Source organism: Kogia breviceps, chromosome 1 (genome assembly GCF_026419965.1).
Source record: "Kogia breviceps isolate mKogBre1 chromosome 1, mKogBre1 haplotype 1, whole genome shotgun sequence".
NCBI classification, from domain to species: domain Eukaryota; kingdom Metazoa; phylum Chordata; class Mammalia; order Artiodactyla; family Physeteridae; genus Kogia; species Kogia breviceps.
In genome coordinates, this window is record NC_081310.1 from 196,091,606 (window position 1) to 196,116,828 (window position 25,223).

At 44.5% G+C, this 25,223-nt stretch overlaps 1 protein-coding gene and 1 pseudogene across 8 annotated transcripts in view; one reads left to right on the forward strand and one right to left on the reverse strand.

Moving 5' to 3' along the window:
• Nucleotides 1–25,223, forward strand: part of RERE (arginine-glutamic acid dipeptide repeats) — a 418,432-nt gene that overhangs the window by 266,585 nt on the left and 126,624 nt on the right. For 7 of the 8 annotated variants that reach the window (XM_067018162.1, XM_067018153.1, XM_067018161.1 and 4 more), the window contains one exon: nucleotides 19,784–19,832. In XM_067018162.1, the coding sequence (XP_066874263.1) occupies nucleotides 19,784–19,832 (49 nt within the window). Of the gene's footprint in view, nucleotides 1–4,506; nucleotides 4,679–19,783; nucleotides 19,833–25,223 lie in introns of those variants that run through there. The other variant, XM_067018166.1, reaches the window with a different exon arrangement.
• Nucleotides 2,486–2,780, reverse strand: LOC131767082 (large ribosomal subunit protein eL37 pseudogene; annotated as a pseudogene).

Here is a 25,223-nt window from a genome sequence, read left to right on the forward strand (position 1 = left end):
GCACTAGGGCGACCCAGGTGCAAGTTGCATGCACATCCCTGCCAGCAGCCAGATGACAAGTTAGGGCACCATGGTGGCAGGAATGAGGTCCAGGCAGGTTGTTCAGGAAGGAAACGTCTAGTGTTCAAGACAACCAGTGGGAAAAATAAGTCCTGGGTCTTGGAGGCCTGTAAGTACTGAGTAAAGTTCCAAGGTGTCCTCGGCTCAAGGCAAGGATTGGTCAGGGGAAACAGTGTGCCACTTTTAGCCATACATTGCAATTCTGGAATTCTGGGATTGAAATGTATGGTTATGGTTAAAAGTGGCACACTGGCTCACTTAATTTTCAGGTTTTAGGGCTCCTTGATTTTCTCTGATGAGGAGGAGGGCTGATCCCGTATTCTGAGGTTGGATTGAATTTAAAGCTGGCTGGGTCTTAAGTGGGTTCATTTTGGGGATTAGCGCACTACGGAAGCAGGTGGGCAGGCAGGGCACTCACTGCCGCTGGTGTGTCGGGTCTCCAGACTCCGTGAAGATTGATGGTTGAAGGCTAGTATACATAGTTTCTGTTTTATATATTGAAAAGTTTTTAGTTTGGAATTTCATGTACATAACTTAAAAAAGAGTTACAAGGTTAGTAAATAGTACTAACCTTACGTAGTACATAGTACATCGTGTATCTGTCATCCATTTCACCAGTTCTTAACACTTTGCCATATTTGCTTTATTATTTTATTTGCATTGATTTTAGTTTATGTAGTATTATTTAATTATCTTTTAAACCTTATTACAGATTTGCTTTATTATCTCTGTTTTTGCCCATTATTTTCTGTGTTTGCCATCTTTGCTTAATTATCCTCTCTATAGTATTTTCCTTTCCTGAACCATTTAGGGATGAATTGCAGATATCAAGCTTCTTTTCTCCTAAATATTTAAATGTCCAAGAACAAGGACATTCTCTTACATAACCATAGTATGGTTATCAAAATCAGGAGAGTTAACATCGATGTAATACCATGTAGTCTAATAACAGTCCACACTCACATTTTGCCAGTTTTTCTAATATTGACCTTCATAGTAATTCCCTCCCTATGATCACGCATTGGTGTTTAGTCGTATCGCTTCAATATCCTTCGCCTCTCTGTTTTCATAATGTTTCTTAACCTTTTTTGTTTGTTTGTTTTTAGTTTTTTTTTTTTTTTTGTGGTACGCGGGCCTCTCACTGTTGCGGCCTCTCCCGTTGCGGAGCACAGTCTCCGGACGCGCAGGCTCAGCGGCCACGGCTCACGGGCCCAGCCGCCCCGCGGCACGTGGGATCCTCCCGGACCGGGGCACGAACCTGCGTCCCCTGCATCGGCAGGCGGACTCTCAACCACTGCGCCACCAGGGAAGCCCTACTTTGTTCTTTTTTTTTTTTTTTTTTTTTTTGCAGTATGCGGGCCTCTCACTGCTGTGGTCTCTCCCGTTGCGGAGCACAGGCTCCGGACGCGCAGGCTCAGCGGCCATGGCTCACGGGCCCAGCCGCCCCGCGGCACGTGGGATCCTCCCGAACCGGGGCACGAACCCGCGTCCCCTGCATCGGCAGGCGGACTCCCAACCACTGCGCCACCAGGGAAGCCCTTAACCTTTTTTTTTGTTTTTTTTCCCCATGATATTGACATTTTTGAAGAGTATATTTTCAAATATTATTCAGTTTGGTTTGTTTGATGTTTCCTCATGATTAGATTTAGCTTATGTAATTCTTTTATGTATAAATTATGTGTCAGTGCTCTTCTCGGTGCATCAGGTTTCTTTTTTGAAGTACAAAACCAGAGAGTTGGGGGGTCCCAATAAAGGTGATTTTGATACTCTCCTTGACCCTAGAGAGCTCACCGTCTCTTGAGAGAGTTGAGGCCCCCGGAGGAGGGTGTGCTGAGCCGAGGCGCAGCAGGGGGAGAACAGAGTTCTCGGAGGCTCCAAGCTGCTCCCAGGAAAGAGGCGTCCCCAGAGGGGAGCTGGCTGGAGTTGCGGTAGAGAGGATGGGCTCTGCCCGAAGAGGAGAGGTCTTGGCAGTGAGCTCCGCCCGGCGCTCACGGGAGAAGGGGTGTCTGTCCGAGTGGCGTGGCGTGTGAAGGACGGCTGTGCGGAGACAGTGCCAGGAAAGACAATGAAGAGCGCGTCGCCGTCGGCCGGGGTCACGGCCGGGGTCACGGCCGGCATCCAGTATCACAGGGAACAGGCCACGGGCTGTTGGGAACTTGCCCTTAGTGCCCCTCAGGGCATTTTGTGGGACTGAGGTTATAGTCCCCATCTGTTGACTCGCTGTCCCAGTAACCGCTCTGTGCTGCGCTCCATGGAACAGTTACCGTGGTTTTTCAGAGTAAAGATGAATTTATTAAATTATTATTTTATGCCGAGTTCTCCAAGTAAGCTCTACACGTGTGAAAGGGCTTGGTGGTTTTGTTTGGTTTGGTTTGGTTTGGTTTTTAAACCAGAACGTTTATTGCGTGACTAATTGTTGAAACGCTTAAGAGGAGCCGGGTGTTGCAGCCGCCGCGCTCTTGGGCTTTAGGTGTTGTTCCTTCACGGAACCCATGCCCGATTCTGCGGTATGTACGGTTTCTAGGTGCCTCATCGACCCGTCCCGGGGCTATCCCGTCGTTCAGCTTTAGCACTCCCCCTACACTTTCTCTTGCGCATGGCAGGGGAGCCCCATTTGCCACAGGCGGACTTCTGAAGGTGGAAGGCCTTAGAGCCCCGGCGGCGGCACACGTGTGCGTCTCATTGCAACGCTTTCCAAACGATGACGCTCCCTTTGTCATCTCGCTTCTGGTGGTGGTTTTTTTTTTTTTTTTTTTTTTTTTTTTTTTTAAATGCGCTTTTGAAGGAAACAGTTTGGTGGCCATATTCATGCTATTTGCTGCTATAGATTCTAGTTCAGGTACTCTTTTTAGAAAGTCTTTTTCTCTGGGCTGTTTCTAGTCACACACTTCTGGGGACATGTTGTCTTACGTAGCAGCCAGGAAGATGATATTCCAACCTGTGGATGTGCTGGGTCAAAGGCGAAACTTGTTGAAGTGTGTTTGGCATTTCTTGTGTAAATTACATTTTTTAGCACGATGAGAGTTTTTCATTTAATCATAGTCTCAGTTGAGTTTATCTGAAAGCATAAAGGGGCTCCAAGGAAGTGGAATGGGTCCTGCATTTACTTCAGGGATCTTGAGGACGCTGAGTATCCTTTTAAGCAGGTTTTAATTTCTTCTCATTCCGTTACATTCGTGGGAAACAGAATTGGCACTGCTCTTTCCTACCCTCTCTTGTCCCTTGGAAATTTGGGGGAGTTTCATGGTCTTTCTCTTCTTTTTAAATTATAACTATACAGAATCATTTCTTGGTTTGCAAATGGAAACTAAGCCCACATACACATCCAGAAGCAGGATTTCTTTTATGGCTGACAGACCAGCTTGCCTCCTGTTGGAGGCGGAGGTTGGGGGAGAGAGCATAAGATGTGTTCTGAAGGATTGTAACAGAGAATGTCTTGGCCGCTGCTTGGGCCGCATGAGTCATCTGTAGTGTGCTCGGTATGACCAGGATGGTGTGGCCTGGCTAATGTGGCTTTAGAAATTGCTTCCGATTAAATTTTAAAATGAATTTAGCTTCATGGACAGTGTTACAGAGGATTGCCTAGAGTTCTGAATCAAGAGGCCTAAACTGAGATTTTTTTTTTTTTAGGTGCTTGTTGGGTATTTGTTGGCAGGGTGTTTGTTCTTTGGCCTCTTGATTTGAACTTTCACGCCCTTTTTATTGTTAGGAGTACATTCCTTATGCTATACACCTCTGATTGGGTTAGTATTTCTTTAGGAGATGTTTTTATTTATTATTTAAGCGATTTTAGAACTTCTTACCTAAGGGAGATTAAGCCCTTTGCATAAAATCCAGTACTCTTTAGATTCTCTGCCTGCTCTACCCTCCACACTGTGTTTGTGGCCGCAGGGATAGCCAGTACGCCATAACTTTGCCAGGATCGTTCATGTGACCTTTTCCCAAACGTTTCAAGTTTTCAAAAAGAAATGTGTGGGGTTGCTTCCCTTAGGTAGCTACTGCTGTGTTTTCAAATAGACCGCAGTATTTCTGTTCGCTAATCCTGTGTATAGTCATCCATATCTGTGTTTTTTCATTCTGTTCCTTCTTGAGGATCTCTCTGTTTAAAAACCATTATTTATTTTTTAAAAAGACAAAACAGAACTTGCTGTTGTCTCGACAGGGCAGGGCGTTTGTCTGCAGCCTCTCAGTGGCTTGGCCTGCGAGGCCCCTGGTGTTGGCCGTCTGGGATCCCCTCTCTGCGGCCCCACTTCCCTGCACACTAGCTTGGTATGCGGCGGCGGCGGCGAGAAGCTGCCTCCGCTCTTTGGCTGGGCTTTATTTACGGAAACAGCAGGGTTGAGACTGATTGCGTTGGGAGACAGTGTATGGATGAGGGAGGGTCACAGCACATGCTCAGTCCTGTCAGTGAGAGGGGGAGTTTCTGCGTCCTGCGTGAAGGCTTAGGTCACAGCACAAGCTCAGTGCGAGCGCTGCGAGGTCTCTCAGACCGCATGTGCCTCCATTTTGAGTTGCTAGAGTAGAAAGGGCAGAGTTCGCACAGGGAGCGGAGGCGCAGGGCACAGCTGCACTCACCAGGGCCTCTGTTAGGCATGGACCGTGCACTCAGCCCCTGCAGGTAGGCTGTCTTCCCCCGGCCTCACTGAAAGGGTGTGATGGTTTTGCTGCGCGCTCTCACTTCCGAGGATGTTCATGAATCATTTCATCATTCATAGTGCATGTTCCCGCGAGCCTTGACTCCAGCCCTGGCTGGCCGTGTAGGTGGTGGTGCAAAGCGTGAGACTACAGCTGAGGACGGAACGGCGTCTGCTCAGAGATGCATTAAACAAACGCAGAGCGTCGTGGTCCCTCTGGTCCCTGTCCTCTTCCCCTTTCCCTCACCTCTTCCTCTCCGGGTGCAGTTTCAACCCGAGTCTTTCTGGGTGCCGGGTGCCGAGCCTGTTTGCCTTCAGACACCTGCAGAGCAAACCTGTAGGCTGCCGGGCTGCGTGGGGCTGGTCGGGACGCCTGGGCCCCCGAGCCGCTCTGTTTGGACGATTTAGGAAGGGTGGTAGGTGGGCAGCTATTGGTTGCTTTGAAGGTGGGTGGAACTTGTTTTGACTGAGAGCCTGTTTGCCAGAGCAGATTATAATTCTTGTGATCTTTTTCTGAAGCCTGAAATAGTGCATACGTTTTGACCTATGCAGGGAACAGTTATGGATTATGGTTGCAACAGTATCTCCTTAAAATGGATTTTTTTAAGAAATGAAAAGGTTATGTCACATCATTTTCTATTGCTTCCAAGTCCATCCTGTCTTTTGGAGCTTATGGAAAATTTCTCGGCAGTTAAAAATAAATTGTTTGCCGTGGTGACATTTGTGTTAGAAGTTGAGGTTTCAGGGTTTTTTGTTCGTTCTGTTTGTTTGAGCACAGGGTGCCGTTTGCTGTGTGTGTGTGTTTTGTTGTGTGGCCCGCGAGTTCCGCGGGAGAGGAGTGACAGAGGAGCTGATGCCTGAGGAGGTGGAGGCGCCTACGAGGCCACAGGCGCTGTGCCCACTGCCTGATGGGGCCGCACGCCAGTCTTCTCTGTGAGGGGCAGTTACGCTTTTTGTGCGTCCCGTTTGCAGGCTGGGCTCAGCCAGATGGCTCTCAGCATAGGTAACTTAGGGAGCCAATCATAGTACGCAGATTTAGGACAAGTTGACTTCTTCCCCAAGTAGATATTAAGTGACGTTTTTGAATTATATTCATTGTCCCTTTTTGTTTCCTCTCCCCTTTTTTCTTCGGATAGAAGTTGGAAACAATTTTGAAGTGACACTTAAGTTTTGTGTCTCTGTGAGGATGAAAGGAAGCATACAATACAGAAGAATGTGCAAGTGAGAAACTCTCAGAGGATAGGGAAGAAATCTACTGTACGCTGACGATGGAGGGAGAAATTCTTCCTGTGAGCCCTTCGTTGTACGTGAACACAGAGCTGTGCATGGTTAACTCCTGTCCCGAGGAGGCCCCTGATTTTGGCGGAAAGTTTAGGAAGGCTAATGATGAATTATAGCCACCGAAAATGTTACTGAAGTATAATCTGGCTTCTGGCAGTTTCGATTTGGGGATTGTGATTAAGGAGGTGGATTATACGGGGATAATTTAGGGTTATTACACTTATTACCTACGATTTTTAATTCTCTTTTCCATTTCTGCGAGGGCTGTCCTCCCCTTTTGATCACCTTTATTTGAACATGGCCTTGGGGAGTTTGGGGCAGATCCACTTTTTCTCTTCCGCATGCCGCGTAGCGTTGCTGCTGGGACTTGCCGTCTTTCCCTTCACTTAGAGGCGCCTTTGCCCCTCCTTCCACGCCTCTCCTGTAGTGTGAGGGCGCCCTTTCTCCAGACTGGAGGAGCTGGACACCGCAGCCCTTGATGGGAGCCCTGCAGGACTCCGGTTTCTGCCTCGTTTCAGAAGCCCAACGTTGGAGTCGGGAATACCTGTTAGGAAAACAGCTGCGGAACTGCCTTTCTGTTGTAGAATCTTTAATCCCTCTTAAGCTTTTTTTTACATTTGGCAAATCCGATGTGCACAGGAGGCTATGCCGGTAGCTGAATCAGCTCTGGCCGGGTCCTCCCGCTCGGTGGCCGGTGGCCTGTGGGGCTCGCGTGCGGCCGCCTGATTGGACGGCGAGGACTTGTAGCCGTGCCAGCGGGACCTGTGGGGACCCTTTGGTGTGAAGAGCCGAATTCCTGTGCTTCAGATCCACCGAAGTGACCCACCAGAGCTTTATCTTGCGTGCCATGCATTTGTACTACATTTTCCCGTTTTAGGACAATATTTTTGGAAGGTTATTGGCTGGCCGGCCGCCTTCCGCTCTGGGGCTTCCAGGCTTGTCTGGTGGTGGTAGAGGTAAAGGCGCAGTGCGTAGGAAGTTGTTCCCGTGTTTGGGGGTGTTGTCTAGGGCCGGGTTGGCGTGCACATTGGAAAGAGAGTGGTTAGCTTCATTGTGGCGTCTTGTTCCCCTCCTGCTGGGCTTCAGCGTGTCAGGAAATGCTGGTGGAGAGAAACTGTGTGTGTTCCCAAAAGAATGTAAAAGTGAAAGCTCCCCCCAGTATTATCCTGTTATTAGCTTTTCCTGTCATTACATCAGCATCTTGAATCAGAACCCGAGGTTGATCCTTACGTTTCACGTGTTCCTCTGTCAACATAAATTCTGCAGAGTCTGGGAATCCGCTCGTAATGTACCCCTGCTTTTGACCACTTCCTAGACTCTCGTCTGGTGTGTTAGCTTAAGAATGAATTGAAACACACGGATACACCTGCAACCTGATATTCACCATGTCTGTGATTCTTCGGTTGTTCCCTGGTCCCCATCCTGTTTTCCTTCTGAATTCGTTTTTCGCTTTTTGTTTTATTTTTTGGTCATTACTGAACTAAGTCGTCCTTCCACCAGAAAGACGTTCACTCTAAAGCTGTGAAACAACTGTCTGACAGGACGAGAGAGAAGATAGAAAATACGGGGTCAAGGGAGATTTGAAATTATTTGTGCATTTGTGCATCTCCTCCCAAGCTGACCGTCGTCTGTATTGAGCAGTTTCTGACAGGGTAGGTGACAGGTTGTTGATCATTTCTTCAAAGCAAATCTGAAACAAAACAAATCTAGTCTCTTATATGTATGCTCTGTGATACTTTGGATCTAAGCTAAAACAGTTCATTTTAATTTATTTGGGACAGTTAGACCTTCTCTCAGAGTCCTTTGAACTGTGCATTTATCTGTGACTGTTTGATTGTCCTCCTTATTGGACTTGAAGCTTCTGGAGCACAGACGGTGTCCTCCGTTCCTAGGAGAGTGTCTGACCAGTGGGACTCTGGCGTAAATATGTTGAATTAAATGAGCGGCATCTGTGGTAAGAGAGAAAACTAGATTTGGAGAGCTAGATGCTATGGTTCAAATTCTACTTAATAAGTGACATTGGACAAGCTGTTATGTTGGATAAGTTCCTTCCTTTCTCTGAACCTCTGTTTTCTCATGGGTCATGTGGGGGTGGATGTTTCTCACAGTTGTTGGAAAGATTGGAAGCGAATGATATGAAAGTGCCTGGCACATAGTTTATCAGTGTATTACTGTTACGGATTCAGAGTCCAAGTCTACTGTCTTATGTAGGTGTAGTTATCTTCACAACATCTGTATTTTTTGGTCAACCTCTTCATCTAAGACAGTCTTAGGAACTGTGTTAGGAATTACGGTAATTAAATTAGTGGCCAGTATGTTTGGCCAGCACTCTTCTTATGCTTTTTGGGTGTTTATATTTTTCTTTACAGTTCTTAAAGTTTTTTAAAAAGCTTTACTTTCGTATCGTGTAACATTTGGTGTATGCAGCATTAAATGTTCTTTTCTTGCCAGTCTCTCTAATACAGTGGGATGGGTTATGTGTATGTTAATGCTTGTGTTGCTACCACAGCTGCCACCGCCGTTGCTGCCTCCTCCCCCTCCCCCTCCTGACCCCTCCCCATATTCATACCACTACAGTGAATAGGAATAAGGTGCTGGCCCTTTTTTAAAAAAATTAATTTTATTTACTTATTTATACAGAAGGTTCTTGATAGTCATCAGTTTTTTTTTGTTTTTTTTTTTTGCGGTATGCGGGCCTCTCACTGTTGTGGCCTCTCCCATTGCGGAGCACAGGCTCCGGACGCACAGGCTCAGCGGCCATGGCTCACGGGCTTAGTTGCTCCGCAGCATGTGGGATCTTCCCGGACCAGGGCACGAACCCGTGTCTCCTGCATCGGCAGGCGGATTCTCAACCACTGTGCCACCAGGGAAGCCCAGTCATCAGTTTTATACACATCAGTGTATACATGTCAATCCCAATCGCCCAATACATCACACCACCACCACACACCCCCCCGCCACTTCCCCGCTTGGTGTCTGTATGTTTGTTCTCTACATCTGTGTCTCACTTTCTGCCCTGCAAACCGGTTCATCTGGACCATTTTTCTAGGTTCCACATACATGCATTAATATACGATATTTGTTTTTCTCTTTCTGACTTACTTCACTCTGTATGACAGTCTCTCGATCCATCCACGGCTCTACAAATGACCCAGTTTCGTTCCTTTTTATGTCTGAGTAATATTCCATTGTATGTATGTGCCACATCTTCTTTATCCATTCGTCTGTCGATGGGCATTTAGGTTGCTTCCATGTCCTGGCTATTGTAAATAGAGCTGCAGTGAACATTGGGGTGCATGTGTCTTTTTGAATGATGGTTTTCTCTGGGTATATGCCCAGTAGTGGGATTGCTGGGTCGTATGGTAATTCTATTTTTCATTTTTTAAGGAACCTCCATACTGTTCTGCATAGTGGCTGTATCAATTTACATTCCCACCAGCAGTGCAAGAGGGTTCCCTTTTCTCCACACCCTCTCCAGCATTTATTGTTTGTAGACTTTTGTTGCTGGCCATTCTGACCGGTGTGAGGTGATACCTCATTGTAGTTTTGATTTGCATTTCTCTAATGATTAGTGATGTGGAGCATCCTTTCATGGGTTTGTTGGCCATCTGTGTATCTTCTTTGGAGAAATGTCTGTTTAGGTCTTCTGCCCGTTTTTGGATTGGGTTGTTTGTTTTTTTGATATTGAGCTGCAAGAGCTGCTTGTATATTTTGGAGATTAATCCTTTGTCAGTTGCTTCATTTGCAAATATTTTCTCCTATTCTGAGGGTTGTCTTTTCATCTTGTTTATGGTTTCCTTTGCTGTGCAAAAGCTTTTAAGTTTCATTAGGTCCCACTTGTTTATTTTTGTTTTTATTCCCATTTCTCTAGGAGGTGGGTCAAAAAGAATCTTGCTGTGATTTATGTCATAGGGTGTTCTGCTTATGTTTTCCTCTGAAAGTTTTATAGTGTCTGGCCTTACATTTAGGTCTTTAATCCATTCTGAGTTCATTGTTGTGTATGGTGTTAGGGAGTGTTCTAATTTCATTCTTTTACATGTAGCTGTCCAGCTTTCCTAGCACCACTTATTGAAGAGGCTGTCTTTTCTCCGTTGTATATCCTCACCTCCTTTGTCATAGATTAGTTGACCACAGGTGCTGATGGTCCTATAGGTGCTAATAAACCCATAGGTGGGTTCATCTCTGGGCTTTCTATCCCGTTGTGATGGTCCTTCTTTCAAAAATAGCATTTCTCAGAGACTTCCCCCAGTGGGAACAAAGAGACATTTAGATGTGCATCATAGACATACTTGCTTGGTCCAAAGCCCCTGTTTTTCTGGGCACACTCCATTCCTGTGTATTATGAAGTTTGATATCCATGTACGGACAGCCAGCAACATTTTTGGTTGGGAAATTGGCTTAACCTGTGAATACTGCTGCTTTATAAACTGAGGTGGGATTTTTAAAAATAAATTTATTTCCTAAACTGCCGTGTGTGTGTGTGTGTGTGTGTGTGTGTGTGTGTGTGTGTGTGTGTGTGTGTGTGTGTGTGTGTGTGTGTGTGTGTGTGTGTGTGTGTGTGTGTGTTGGGTATGGTCCTTGCCACTGTTTTCTTCTCTGCAGCAGGTGATGACAGTAAAACCCACGAGGAGCCTGAGGTGGGATGGAGTGGTGTGCCGTGGGCAGCTGTGCTGCATGTTATTACACAGTGGGGGTGGGGGCTGGGGGAGGTCAGGCAAAGAAGAACTTCAGGCAGTGGAACGAGGTCGTTGTAGTGCGTTGAAACTAGATCCTTTCCCGTGTATTATTTAAAAAAATTTTTTTTTACCAGTTTTTTTCTGATGCTGCATATTATTGTACAGAGGCCATATTTACTGACTCCTGTTGTCAGCCTGGAAAATTTTCTTATTTCTTAGCCAGTGCCTAAATTCTTGGTTCTGGACTCTGAATTATATTTAGGGGGACTCTACTGAAAGGAGAGAGGCTTGAGATCCTTTATAATTAACTCACTGTGACCCCTTGAAAGAGCACCTTTATCTCCTCGGCCTTGGTTTCTTCTATTAAGCTAGAATGCTGGGATCAGATGGCCTCTAAGGAACCTTCCATCAGAGAAAATTTAGAATATTATGACTCTGGATTTTAATGAGTTCCTGTCCTGACCTTTGCATTTGTGTATGAACTTGGAACGTTAACTCTTCCAAATGTTGACTGGTTATCTTTTTCTTGTACTTTGAATGAACGAATCCGGAGTTTTGTTCCTTCTGGGCAGTCCGTCAGGCCTGTTTCAGATGAGTTTGCTTTGCGGGGGTGGGGGTGGGGGCGGGTAGCCTTCTGTCACAGGTGACTTGACTTTGCAATAAAGCACTTAGTTGTTATTTATGGCAAAACGGTAGATGAGTTAAAATATTGGAGTCATTTATTCATTTAAAATATCTTTAGTGAGTGCCAGGGGGCTCTGGGAAGTAGTGGTGAGCTAACATCAGACTCGGTTCCTGCCCACAGGGTGCCTTCGGTCAGGATAGCCATGGAGAGAAATAATTACACAAATTAAATATAAAATCATGCCTGTGACAAGAGGCTGAAGGAGAGGTAGGTGGTGTTCTGGGAACTCATAACGGAGGAATTACTTCTTGTTCTCACTCCTGCCAGTGCTTAGAGCTAATAATAGTGGTGACCACTGTGTGGCAGGTACTGTGCCTTTCTGGCCTTAGGTCGTCTTTTATTCTTATAGCCGTCTTGCAAAGTAGCCATTATGAACTTGATTTCATAGACGGGCTCAGAGAGATTGAACTGAGTCCTCAAGATCACACTTAGAGCTGACAGAACCTTGGTACTGACGTTTTAATCCAGGTTCCTTTGACTCTGAAGTCTGTGCTCTCCCCCAGGCAGCAGAGCGTCTAGACTCAGGTGTGTATAACAAGTTCTCGCTCCCGGCGGCGGCGGGGTGCCCAAATCATGGGACGTCCTGAGGACAGGCAGCGCACAGTGATTTTACTCAGATTTAGGGAAAATTTTTTCTACCTTAAAATGAATGGGAATATGCTATGGAGTAGAATACAAAATTTGCATGGATGTTTCAGAAGCTACGTCAGGCTTCAAGGAAACTTCAGACTTACTGAAAAGACTGTTTTAGAAATACCCGCCCGTGCTGGAGAAATCTGAGAAACCCAGCCTGCGATTCTGAGCTTCCTTGTCATCAGTCTGACTTTCACTCCTGCCCGCCACCCTGGTAAAAAAAAAGGTGATTCTGGTAAATTGCCTTTTGATTTTCCTAAAATTCGGTGTATTTCATTCTGGACCCCCAGTCTGTTATTTCTGTGGTCACTTCTGAATGAGCTAGTAAACAGAGTTTCTAGAATCTTCTTTCTGTTGGTTTCTGTCAGTCTTCCTGCTCAACTTGCCACCCTATGGAAAGGGTAAGAATGATCTGCCGTCGAGCCTTGCGATCTGAAGGACAGGTAAAGGGAGATTGCCTGTGATTTCATTCATCCATGGCAGCAGCCACAGGGGCAGGGTCTGACTGGAGAGTCACTGGTCCCAGCCTTTGGGGGATGGGCCAGAGGCCACCCTGCCATTTCGTCCTGGGCTTGGACTGTGATGGGAAGTTAGCCCTGCTGGCTGCCTGTACCCGGCCTCTCTTCTACCAGCTGGTGTCTTCTCCCTCGGACCGCATGTCCTTGTCCCTCTTCTCTCCCTGTAGACGCAGGTTCTTGTCGTAAGCAGTCGTCGTGATCACATAAAGATACTTGGGGGTCTTAAGTGAACATTCACAGACCCGTGCCTTCCTCACACCGCCCCCTCTCTTGGGGGGAAGGAGTGGCTCTGCCGGGCGGCCCCTGTCTCCAGCCGGCTCGCTCTTCTCCAGAAGCTTCCTCGTCTGGCCAGCTGCCGCCTCATCTTCTTTGCATAGATGCTGCTCCCTTTCTGATATTCACTTTCAGGCTCCCTGCTCCTTTCTGTCCATTCCCTGTTTACTTCTTAGACTAAAACGTTTCCATGGTAACGGGTTACTTTTCAAAGGGAACATCTTGTCATTTTATTTAATCCACTGCAGCTGAAGAGGACTGAAATATTAAGTTGTAGTTGCCATGGATACTGCTTTGTTACATTGGTTTCTTTTGTATTAGATTTCGTATACAATGAATTTCTTTCTATTTTTTTTTTTTAACTCAAGGAATAAACACAGTGGCTTACCATTATTGTTGTAATTTGGCTTCTGGGACTATTTTTTCATATTCCAGAGCAAAGATTTGTAGAATAATGGGGATTAAACTCAGCTGTTTCGAAATATGTATATTATTTACATTAGGGGCACAGAGAAATTCTTCCTTCTTGTGAGGTTGGCGACTTTTTTTGTTGTTTTTTTGGTAGTATGCGTCACAGCTAAGGATGTCTCAAAAAGGATGATCCCATTCCAGAGATCCCTAGTAAATACAGAGGAAAAAAGGAATGTGTGACTTGAGTTAATTCATTGAATCCCGTAGCTTACTAACTGTGGCATTCTTTCTTCAGCTACTTATTCAGCTGTCTACAGTGTATGTTGAGGGAATCTATTTGTTATTTATTCAACTTTGCTCATGTCTGGTTTTCTTTCTTACCCCATGTCTATCTGTAATACATCACTCAATTAACCTCTTCTTTTGACTTTAAACAACTTGTAATTTTTTAGATTCATAGGAAGTTGCAAGATCCTACAGTGTTCCCATGTACCTTTCACTCACCTACTCCTGGGAGGTATGGTATAGAACTCCAGTGTAACATCAGAATCCAGACTTGGGACATTAGTATAGTGTGTGAATAGCTCTGTGACATTTTATTGCATGTGTAGCTTTGCAGATCTATCCCATCATCACAAAGATTCCACTCCCTCCCTTCTCCCTCCACCATTCCTAATACCTGACAACCATCTTTATAATTTTGCCTTTTTGACAATGTTATATAAGTTGGCCTTTAACTTTGATGGGTTTTCTCTTTTAACATGATTTTCAAACTTAAAAAAAACCTTTTTGATTATTTTGTCTTACTTTTGATGCTTCAAACGAACAAAGAAGTGAATTAAGGAAAAGGATAGGGCTTCTCATAGTGGTTCTGTTTATATAATTAGTTGTGTAATTTTGGTTCAGTAAAATCACTCTGCCACATGGAATGTGGCTTGGAGCTCTGACTTTGGAGTTATAACTAAACTTGAGTTTGAATCCTGGTTTTTCCAACCTGTTAGCTGTGTAATCTTGGGTAATTTCATAAACTCTCTTAGCTTCAGTTTCCTTATCTGTACAGGTAATAATAGCACCTACTTTACAGGGTCACCCTTAAGGTCAGGTAAGACAGTGTATGGAGTTTGCTTCGCTTGAAACGCCTGCTGCATAGTTAATGTTCAGCGTACATGTTAGCTTGTTTATTGATGTTGCAGTTCCTCCTGTTACTACTGTCTGTTAAGTGGAGATACTGCCTCATAGAGTTTGTCCTGGGATAATGAAGTAATGTATAGAGAGCGCTTCATGAGTGATAACTGGCATTATTTTGCTTCTGTTTGTCATACAAGTATGTGAGACCTAAATTTAAGATCATATGGGTAAAAACCCTGAGGCAAGGATAAAGGTGTGCATAGATGTGTCTCGCATTATCCTGGGATATGACTTCCATCTTTGGTTTCTTATTGCATATGTAGTATCCTTTATCTGACCTTGCTGGGATTTACAGTGTCCTTGGTCTTGATTTTCCTTCTTTAATTGAAGGCTACCCTGGTTTTGCCCAGACCTGCTGTGTTAATTAGGCAATGCTATACATCAAGCAGAAACCTTCTTAGTAACTATGTTTTAAACACAAGATAGAATAAGATCTGAATTTCTGTGAATAACACTACTAGTGCTCTGATTAATAGCAAAATATGAATTAAATGAATTAATACATAGAAATGAGATAATACTGTAAGAGCGCCCAGAACAGATAGAAAGTACTTAACATGTTAGCTGTGGTTACTAACTGAAGGATTAACCTGGCATTTTCTAGATTAGGGACCTTTTGAATTTGAGCCTCCAGGATATTTTTTTTAGAATTTATTCCAGTGACCGTTTATTGGACAGTGACCCCCAAGTTAATCCCAGTCTCCATGACTTCAGAAAGTGGCTCCAGACTTTACTTTGTTTTCCATTAATATGGATGCAGTCAGCGTCCATTCTCTTCTTGTGAACTTCTCTGTGTAACAGCGTCATAGCTCTCAAGCAGGTTACATGCGTAAATGTCTCGTTTCTTCAACACAAATATAATATTTCACATTGAGGGGCTGGAGTGAGGAAGAAGTGTATGTAAACGAACAGGGGAGCAAGCATTACAAGACAGGAAACAGGTCAATCGTCCTGGTTAGTTAGCCTCCAATATTTTCTGAAGTTCATAATGTGTAAGAATCAGTGCTTCTCACAGCCGGTTTGTGGGCCCCATTATTAATTTTATCAGATCCCGACCCTTGAGTTTCCCGTCCTTGCAGTATTCGTTGTGATGAAACAGGAAGCACCATGAAAGACTTCTGGTGCACACGAAAGGACACGCATTGTTTGTTGGAGTTAGAAGCTTAACTAGCTGCTTCTTTCATGGAACACCATTTTTATTTGAGAGAATAACTGATGAACTGTGTTCGCTCACTTGGGTAATTGGTGGACATTTTCTTGAAAATGAACGAACGCAGTGAGCCTGCCATTTCAAGGCAAACCAGCTGATAGTATTTTGCCAATGCAAGATTGGAGCTTTCGAGTAAATAATTAGAAGTTTGAAAAACTTGTACCCACCACTCTGAGTTTGACAACTTCTGTACATACACAGGCTCTTGTTATGAGATGTGTGGTGATATTAATGAATGTGATTCTTTTTTAAAAATTGTATAGTTAATTAACTGTGTTAATATTTGGAAGATCTGCAAAACTTAGTGAGTCAATATTTTCCACCTAACCAATGCATGACAAAATCATGGGTGGAAGATCCATTCAAAGGCCAAGACAAACCAACAGATTTTAATGTACAAGAGTCCAAAAGATCATTGATAAGATTTTAGATTAACATCGTGCAAAAGACCTTTAAGAAACAATCACATGTTGAGTTTTGGTGTAGTATCAAAAAGCATATCCATAGTTATCAAATATTCACATAATCTTTCCTTTCCCAGTTATATCTCTGTGTGAGGTGTGATTTTTTTTTTCATATACTTTAACCAGAAGAACGTACTGTAACAGATTGAGTGTAGAGAAGCAGATGTGGGAATCCAGCTGTCTTCTACGACCCTAAGATTTGCAAAAATGTAAAACGTTGCCTCCGTTTTCACTGTTTTTTGTGTAAATACAATTATTTTTCATGAGAGTAGATTTAATTATGTCGTGAGCCTGTTGTTATTTTAAAATAAATAAGTAAGTAAACATTTTGAAATCTCTCAAAAATACAGTTTCCTTGAGATACTCAATGGAGTGTAAAAGTGTTAGACCAAGAAGTTTTGAGATTTGCTGTGTTAAAAGGAAAAATGTAGTAGTCAGCGTTATCATTATTAAGAGTGTTTTCTACAAGCTGTTGATACTGCATTTAAAGAATAATTCTTGGTGATTTTTATCAAGTTTTACATCCTAGCAGTCTGGAAATATTCATGTAACCAAGGAATTTTCAGTTTGTCCTGAATGAGTGATAATGCCAGACAGGTACTGTATTAGATTCTGGGGGATATAAAAAGTGAGTTAAGTCTCTGTCTCTGTACTCTCCAGTCCCAGAGTGGGTGGAGGTAGATGTCCAAATTAGTCATAGCAGAGTGCCACCCACTAACATGAGGTGGGAGCCCCAGAAGGAGCGCTGGGGCAGGGAAGCGGCAGGTGAGGACCCTTGAATGTAGAGTTTGGCTGCTGTCAGAAGAAGGGAGGGTTGAGATTGTTCCTTGGATTCCAGATGTAGCTGGATACTGGCACTTTCCCCGGAAGAAGGCTACTTTTTCTTTTCGCCTTTAGTTCATATTCTGACAGTTTTTCTGTCAGATGCATCCAGTTTTCTCTAATAGGGTGTATATTGCTATCTACCTCTTTTTCTCTTAGACCTAAAAGATATTTCTGCCATTTATTCTGTATTTGGGAGTTCCTGGATATGGCAGGCTAATGCCATTGTCTGCTTACCTTGGATATCTTAATCCTGCTCAAAACTAACTTCGTCGTATCTCTTGCTGGGAAACCCTAATATTTAAAAGTTGTATATGGTAAATACTTTTGTTGTAAAAATTGATTTTTAATTTTAAAAGGTTCTTTATTTTATTTTGTGCTTTTCAGTCTACTCATTAATAAGTACCCTCATTGACATAAAAGAGAGAAACAGATTTCTAATTTTGGCTGTTAAGATACTCCAGCACGTTTTTTGGTCTCACTTGTATCATTATTAGCAGTATTAATAATTACTAGTATCCTGTCTTTATACAAATAAGTGGCATATAAGCAGTTCTATTCAATAAGGTGTTTGGGGGGTTTATTGTGGTACAGTTTTGAGCTAAATATGATAATACTGGTTTATTAAAATATTAAAAGAAAAAAAACAAAAAAGCACACAAAAAATAAAAAATAAAAAAAATTAAAATTAAAATGAACCAGGAATGTTTGTCCTGGAATTAGCAAGGACTTAGCAGTGTGTGTAGCAGTGACGGGGAGATGCTTCTATAACCCACCACTTGAAGACCTTCTAGAAGAACCTGCAAGTTGAGCTGTGGGCACACGTTGCTGGACGGGCTGTGACTGAAGCTTTTCTGAGATGATGCACTTTGGCCAGACCTCCTTGTAGGCAGGCAGGCATGTGGGAGTGTTTAGAAATGAAGGAGAGAGCTAGGCTTGGCAGCTATGTTTTGCTGGTTATGAAACAGAAAGGGGTGAGCTGGAAGGGAAATAGTGGGTAACACTGACTGCTTGTTTTTTTTTTTTAAAGAAGTGCTCAGATTAAAATAGCCTCCTGGCCTGTGTGACTCCTCTGCATACCTCCTAAAACAGCTTCTCCTAATCCCTGCGTAAACTCACGGGAATGTCAGCTCTGCGTTTCAACACCCGTTTCCCTGCACACGAGACCAGGGTGGCTTGTGATTTAAAGGCAGCCCCTCTTTTTCAGCTTCCCGCCTTGGTGGGGTTCTGGTCCCACTTGGGAAGCCCTGCTCTTGTGCTCCCCATGTCCTTCAGGGGTCTCTCTGGAACGTAACCCCTTCATGGACTGTCTCCTCTTGAAGCCCGCTTCATTTTGATCACTTCCCTTAGCATTTTCACTCTGTTTCTCCTGAAAAGTATTGGGCTTACGAGCGGAGCGATTGGACCTGTTCTGGTGTTTGGGGCACGGCTGCTACCGCCCCAGGTAGATGGACTGTAATCTCCTTAAGGCTTAGACCATTTTCTTTTTGTTAGCCTCCTCTCTTCCTCTGCCACATCTGCTGCCCACTTTGCCAAAATAAGACTCTTCACGGGAAAAATTGTCCGGTTAAAAGAAGAAAGTGCTGGACCTGAAGGAAATAATAGTTTTCCGGGATTCATTTTAACAGCGTCAAAGCTAATGGTGGGGGGTGTCAGATCCATGGGAGAAAAATAAGAGTCTGCGCTTCCTCCTTGGTCTTTGCTGCCTTATGCTCTTCAGCTCAGTCAAGGTCGACAGGTAATCGTCGAGCAGCTCTCACCGTGGAAGAGCCTTCTCTTCAGTGCTAGTGAAAATTCACGGGTGACTGTACAGCACAGTAAGGCCTTGTCCCTGGGCACGGAAAGCGTTTTCCTAAGAGGGTCAACAGATGGTCGTGATGGTCGTCGAGGGTGGCAGAGAGCTCTGGGCGCTGAGCTCTGGGAGGCCGAGGTCTGAGTTTCTTTGTCCACCGCTGTGTACCCACTGCATGCCCTGTGCAAGGCCTGGGATGCAGAGACCTTTGATGAATGTTTCCTGAAGGAGTGAAAGGGAGAAGATACCCCACACTTTTGGGGGGGGGTGAGGTGACACGGGGAGGAAATCAAGAAAGGGTCCAGTGAAATGGTGGTGTTCAGAAGGACCCTGGATGGTTTGGGTTTGGAGCGAGGGAGAGTGAGCGTAGCAAGCGCAGTAAGAATGACACAGAAACGAGATGGATGTGGGTCTTTCGCCTCCTCGACCTGCTGGGCTGCTACCCCCACACGCTTTACGTCTCTGCTCGATTTCACTTTATGAATAAGGCCTTTTCTGACTGTCCTGTATAAAGAACTGTGAAAGTTAATCATTTACCACCCCTTAAATTCCTTGACCCTTTTCATCGTCTGACCTGTTATTTGTTTATTTCTTTTTTTTTTTTTTAACCCAAATTAGAATAAAAGTTCCAGTAAGGCAGGAATATTGGGGTGTTTTTTTTTTCCATTGCTTTATGCCCAACACCTAGAGCAGTTCCTGGCTTGCAGTTGGTACTTAATAGATATTTGTTGAATGAATGAATGCATGACCCAGTGTGTGTGCTAGGAATCATAAGCTATCTTGTCTATATTTTCATAAGGTTTACCGTAGGGCACCCTGAAATACTTTGAAAAGTAGAAGCATGTATTGGGATTGTACCGTAGGAATGTTCGTCTCTCTGCAGGGTGAAAGAACGGATGGTCTAGCTACTCAAGACAGGAAGTTACAGTGGAGGGGTGTTTGGAAGAAACGGTTTTAGAGATGCGTGTGGGGTTAGGGGAGCGCACACGTACGGGGCGGCATTAGAAGCGGCGGGGAAGGTGCTTCTTCCGGAGTCACCCCGCGCTCACTTCACGTGAGTTGTTTTCCTTGAGGAACGTGTGCCTGTTCATGTCAAAACTATATTATGCTAACCTGATCTGCTCTTTCCATGACAGGAGGCTGAACAGCACCCAAGGAGAAATTCGTGTTGGTCCTAGCCATCAGGTAAAGCAAATTTTAGTAGCTTCTTTAATAGGTTTTTATTTCTTATTATCCAACTGGCCCTGTATTCTGTTGAGCAGCAGCGTAGAACTGTTGTTATGCTGTTTGGAATTTTATATAAATGCAGAGATTTATTTTTTTAAGATCACCACAGACATTTAAAAAATTGTGGTAAAATATATGTAATATAAAATTAACCATTCTAACTTTTTCTTTTTTTGCGATACGCGGGCCTCTCACCGCTGTGGCCTCTCCCGTTGCGGAGCACAGGCTCCGGACGCGCAGGCTCAGCGGCCACGGCTCACGGGCCCAGCTGCTCCGTGGCACGTGGGATCTTCCCGGACCGGGGCACGAACCCGTGTCCCCTGCATCGGCAGGCGGACTCTCAACCACTGCGCCACCAGGGAAGCCCCCATTCTGACCGTTTTTAAGTGAATAGTTCAGTGCCCTTAAGTACGTTCATATTGTGCACCCATCACAGGTCAGACAGGACCTGCAGAACCTTTTCACCTTCCCAGTCTGAAACGCGGTGTCCACGAAACAGTAACTCCCCGTTCTCCCCGCCCCTCATTCCCTGGCAGCCTCCCTTCTACTTTCTGTATCCTGCTTTGACGGCTCAGTGGGATGACCCAGTATTTGCCCTTTTGTGTCTGGCTTAGTTTCTTAGCATAATGTCTTCAAGGTGTTCCCGTATTGTAGCACGTATAGAATTTAATTTCCTTTTAAGGCTGAATTATTCATTGTACGTATGTCTGCTCATCTCTCGATGAACATTTGGTCACTGCCGACTTCCATTTTAACTTTTTTAAAACCCCATATCCTTCAGAAAAGTCAAAATGGTTAAGATGTGTGTCAGTTGGAAGCGTGTTGTGTCATGACCTGTGCCCGTCCGTGTTTTACTAAGTTTACGAAGACTCTGCTGTTGTATTTGTCATCTCTCTCTCTTTTTATCTCTGTATCAGTTAGGATGCTTTGACAGGCAGGGCCAGAAAACTCTGGCTGAACATGGCTGTTTATGGCCTCACTGACCATCACGTCTTCGTCAGACAGGACCAAGGCTCTGCTCTGCTTCACTCTGGTGCTCTTGGTTTGGTGCTCAGCTGTCTCCATGGGCTGCCTTCTTCCTTAGGCCAGGAGCTGGATTTCACCGATTCTGAGATGCACTTCTTTCCTTCACATTTTTTTCTCTCTGATGTTGGGCTTCATTGTATATCCTGTGGTGTGATTATAATTTAATTGGCAGCATTTCTTCTTTCTAAATGCACATAAAGTAATAGTGGTTCTTACAGTGAATGAAAATACAGCAAATATTGAGAGGAGGAAAGAGATCATCCCTCTTTTCCCCTTAGAAGAAGGAAAATTTTCCCAGAAGGTCTCCATTAGTCCCCATGTCTCATTGCCATGGATGGGGTCACGTGTTCGTATCTAGACTTGAGGAAAGTGGCTTTATTAGCATGACTGGCTTGGACTGTCATTTGAGTTGAAATGGATGTTGGAATTGAGCCACTGTAGCCATCACACACTAGAGACGTGCGACACGGGCTACTCCTTATAAGGGTATAGAAATTTTTCTGTCTAAAGGTCGAGCATTTCTTACATATCATTCATATATATATATATATATATATATATATTTTGCGGTACGCGGGCCTCTCACTGTTGTGGACCCTCCCGTCGTGGAGCACAGGCTCCGGACGCGCAGGCTCAGCGGCCATGGCTCACGGGCCCAGCCGCTCCGCGGCACGTGGGATCTTCCCGGACCGGGGCACGAACCCGCGTCCCCTGCATCGGCAGGCAGACTCGCAACCACTGCGCCACCAGGGAAGCCCATATCATTCATATTTTTAAAGAAATTTATTTGTTTTATTTTTGGCTGCGCTGGGTCTTCATTGCTGCACACGGGTCTTCTCTCTAGTTGCGGCGAGCGGGGGCTACTCTTCGTTGCCGTGAGCGGGCTTCTCATTGCGGTGGCTTCTCTTGCTGCGGAGCACGGGCTCTAGGCACATGGGCTTCTATAGTTGCGGCTCGTGGGCTCTAGAGCGCAGGCTCAGTAGTTGTGACGCACGGGCTGAGTTGCTCCACGGCGTGTGGGGTCTTCCCGGACCAGGGCTCAAACCCGTGTCCCCTGCATTGGCAGGCGGGTTCTTAACTGCTGTGCTACCAGGGAAGCCCATCATTCATATTTTTATTTATTTTTATTTTATTTTCATTTTAACTCTGTAATGAAAAAGAAACTAAGAAATGAAGGGATATTAAAACCAAACCACAGAAACCATCCGGGGCCTCTAATTCCTAGGAGGCACTTCCTGTCCCAGGACTAGGGTTACGACTGAGCCGGGCAGAAGGAAGCTGTGCGAGGACCCCGAACTCCTGCCCGCTCAGGTGCTCCCTTCTTGGTGTGGCCTGTTAGGTGGGCCTGGCTGCCACAGCTCCACTGTATTTTCTGTGCCTTCAGGCCTACGAGTTACACTTTGCTCAGGAATCCAGGTCTTCCCCGGTGCCACCTGGTTATACCTCCCCCTCTCTGCTTTCTCTTGCTGCCGTGTTTTCCCACCCATGTTTTCCTCCTCTGTGTTTTCAGTGTCTTGAGCTCTTTGTACTAGAGTTTTATTCTAGACTTTTTTCCCCCTACCATAACAGAAACAGAGGTTCTTAAGTAAAAGATGCTTAAATTCTTGGAAAGGAACAGATTTACTACACTTGGATTTTTGTGTAGTTTCATTTAAAATCAGATATTTAATTTATATCGTATTTTACATATATTTATTATGCTTTATTTTCAAAAAGCAGTGTTTTGGAGTACCAAATATAACAGTACTTTTTGTGAACTGGCAACATTTGCCTTCTTAAAAATTTTTTATTAGATAAAAATATTAACATATGTAAAAGTAGGGAAAGAATAAGACAGTGAAAAATACCCTTACCCTCATCACGCAGTTTTCACACAGACCAGGTTGTGGTCCAGCTTGTTTCATTTGCTCTCCCCCACACCTCTCCCACCATTCTGAAACGAATCACAGATGTATCATTTTACCTGTGAATATTCTAAAGATAGGTGCTCTTTCAAAAAACACAATCACAGTATATCATACCTAATGAAAATTAGCAATTTCTTAATATTCAGGTGTCTACTATATCCAGATTTCCCTAAGTGTCTCCCTCCCCACCCCACTCCCTCCGTCCATCCCCCGGACCCAGGATTAAATCTAGAGATTTAATCACAGTCTAGTTCGGTACCCTGCCCCTGGCAAGAGTACTTTTGGGTGGTGCTATATAGTCTATCAGGCACATGTGTGTCTCTTAATGATGGTTTGCGGCCATTGCTTGTTACTTAGATTTACTAACTGGACCTGTTACTTAGATCTACCCTTTAAAATGCTGATAGTCTAATCCTATCATTCCCTCTTTTATTAGCTGCTCAGCTGTCCCCTTGTCTACTCTTGTTTCCCTGAAACACATAGGAAAGGCAAGATGAATGCTTGACTCTTTCCCTCTTTTTACTGCTTGGTTCCCTAACACCTTCCAGTAGTCATCAGTGGATTTTAAATTACTTATCTGGGCCTCCCTGGTGGCGCAGTGGTTAAGAATCCGCCTGCCAGTGCAGGCGACTCGGGTTCGAGCCCTGGTCCGGGAAGATCCCACATGCTGCAGAGCAAGTAAGCCAGTGTGCCACAACTGCTGAGCCTGCGCTCTAGAGCCCACGAGCCACAACTACTGAGCCTGCTTGCCACAACTACTGAAGTCCGTGCACCTAGAGCCCGTGCTCCACAACAAGAGAAGCAATGAGAAGCCTGCACACCTCAATGAAGAGTAGCCCCCGCTTGCCACAACTAGAGAAAAGCCTGCACGCAGCAACAAAGACCCAAGGCAGCCATAAATACATAAATACATTTATTAAAGAAAAAAATTAAAAACTCCCTTTAAAAAAAAATTATCTGCTAACCAACTGCTGTTACTCTTACTGATGATTAAATTATCCATTCGTGGGCTAGGAGGCGCCTCTTCCTGCTCTCTCCTGTGTCCTTTTAACTCGACCCCTGTGGTCTTTGGTGGAGTATTTTATCTAGTATGACATGATTTTAATGTCTCATTATGTACGTTCCCTGCCTTAGGTCTAGAACTAAACTTTTCTAATGAGTCCTCATTGTTTTAGAGGAAAGTGACGTTTTTTGAGTGGCTGCTGCCCAGTCATTATTACTGGGTTAGTTACTGTTTCCAGGCCTTTTCGGGGAACAGATTAGGAAGTACGCTTTCCCCCCTTTTCTTTTCTTAACGATAAAATGTATCATAGTTTCTTTCTGATGCTTCTAATTCAAATTCAGAACAGGCCTTACATTTAATCCTATAGATGACATTTCCTTTCATCCATATCTGTATCTTTTCCCCATGTCTCAAAACCAATTTTTAAATGACACCAAAATAATTATTCATTTGCTTCAATCCCATAATACATATATATAGCAGCTCAGAATAACAGTACTTGCACTGCTACAAACAGTATGATTATTGGAAACAGCTTTAGACTTTTTTTTTTTTTTTTTTTTTAGCCTTAGAATATATCCCACTAAGTCTATATAGGCAAATTAGTATGTTTTAAAGTTACCTGAAATGATTCCTAGAGAGGAACAAACACAAAACATAGCTAGGTGGATTTATTTGATTTTGCTTTAGAGTTTTTAAGGGATTGTTGTTCTTTAAACTTAATTTTGTTTTTATAATTATGTAAAATACAAGACTCCAAATCAAACATGCAAGTGAAGTATGTTCAAAAAGTTCACCTTCTTTCCCTGTCCCCTCCACGTGTTCCCTCCCTTCCTGATGGATAATTGTTTAGTGTTTTTTTTTTTTTTTTTTTTGTGGTACGCGGGCCTCTCACTGTTGTGGCCTCTCCCGCCGCGGAGCGCAGGCTCCGGACGCGCAGGCTCAGCGGCCACGGCTCACGGGCCCAGCTGCTCCGCGGCACGTGGGATCTTCCCGGACCAGGGCACGAACCCGTGTCCCCTGCATCGGCAGGCGGACTCCCAACCGCTGCGCCACCAGGGAAGCCCTGTTTAGTGTTTTTAATGGAAGGTTTTGATCTATCATTCTTATTTTTATTCCCCCAGCCCCCTGTTCTTAGACAATTGGTAGCATAATAAAAACGCTTTCACCACCTTTCTTACACCTCCTGACAGTATCTCCGGGTGTTCCCTCCGTAGCAGTAGGTAGAGCTCCTCCTCATTGTCTTCTGCCACTTCCTGGGACCCCGCGGCGTGGGTGGAGCGGTTTATTCTTCCAGCCCCCCTTCTTGGGCATTTGCACTGTTTCCAGTCATTTGCCGTTACAAGTAATAATGCGATGAGAATAGCCTATGCATAAAGATTTTTATTTTGCCAACTTATCTTTGGGATATTA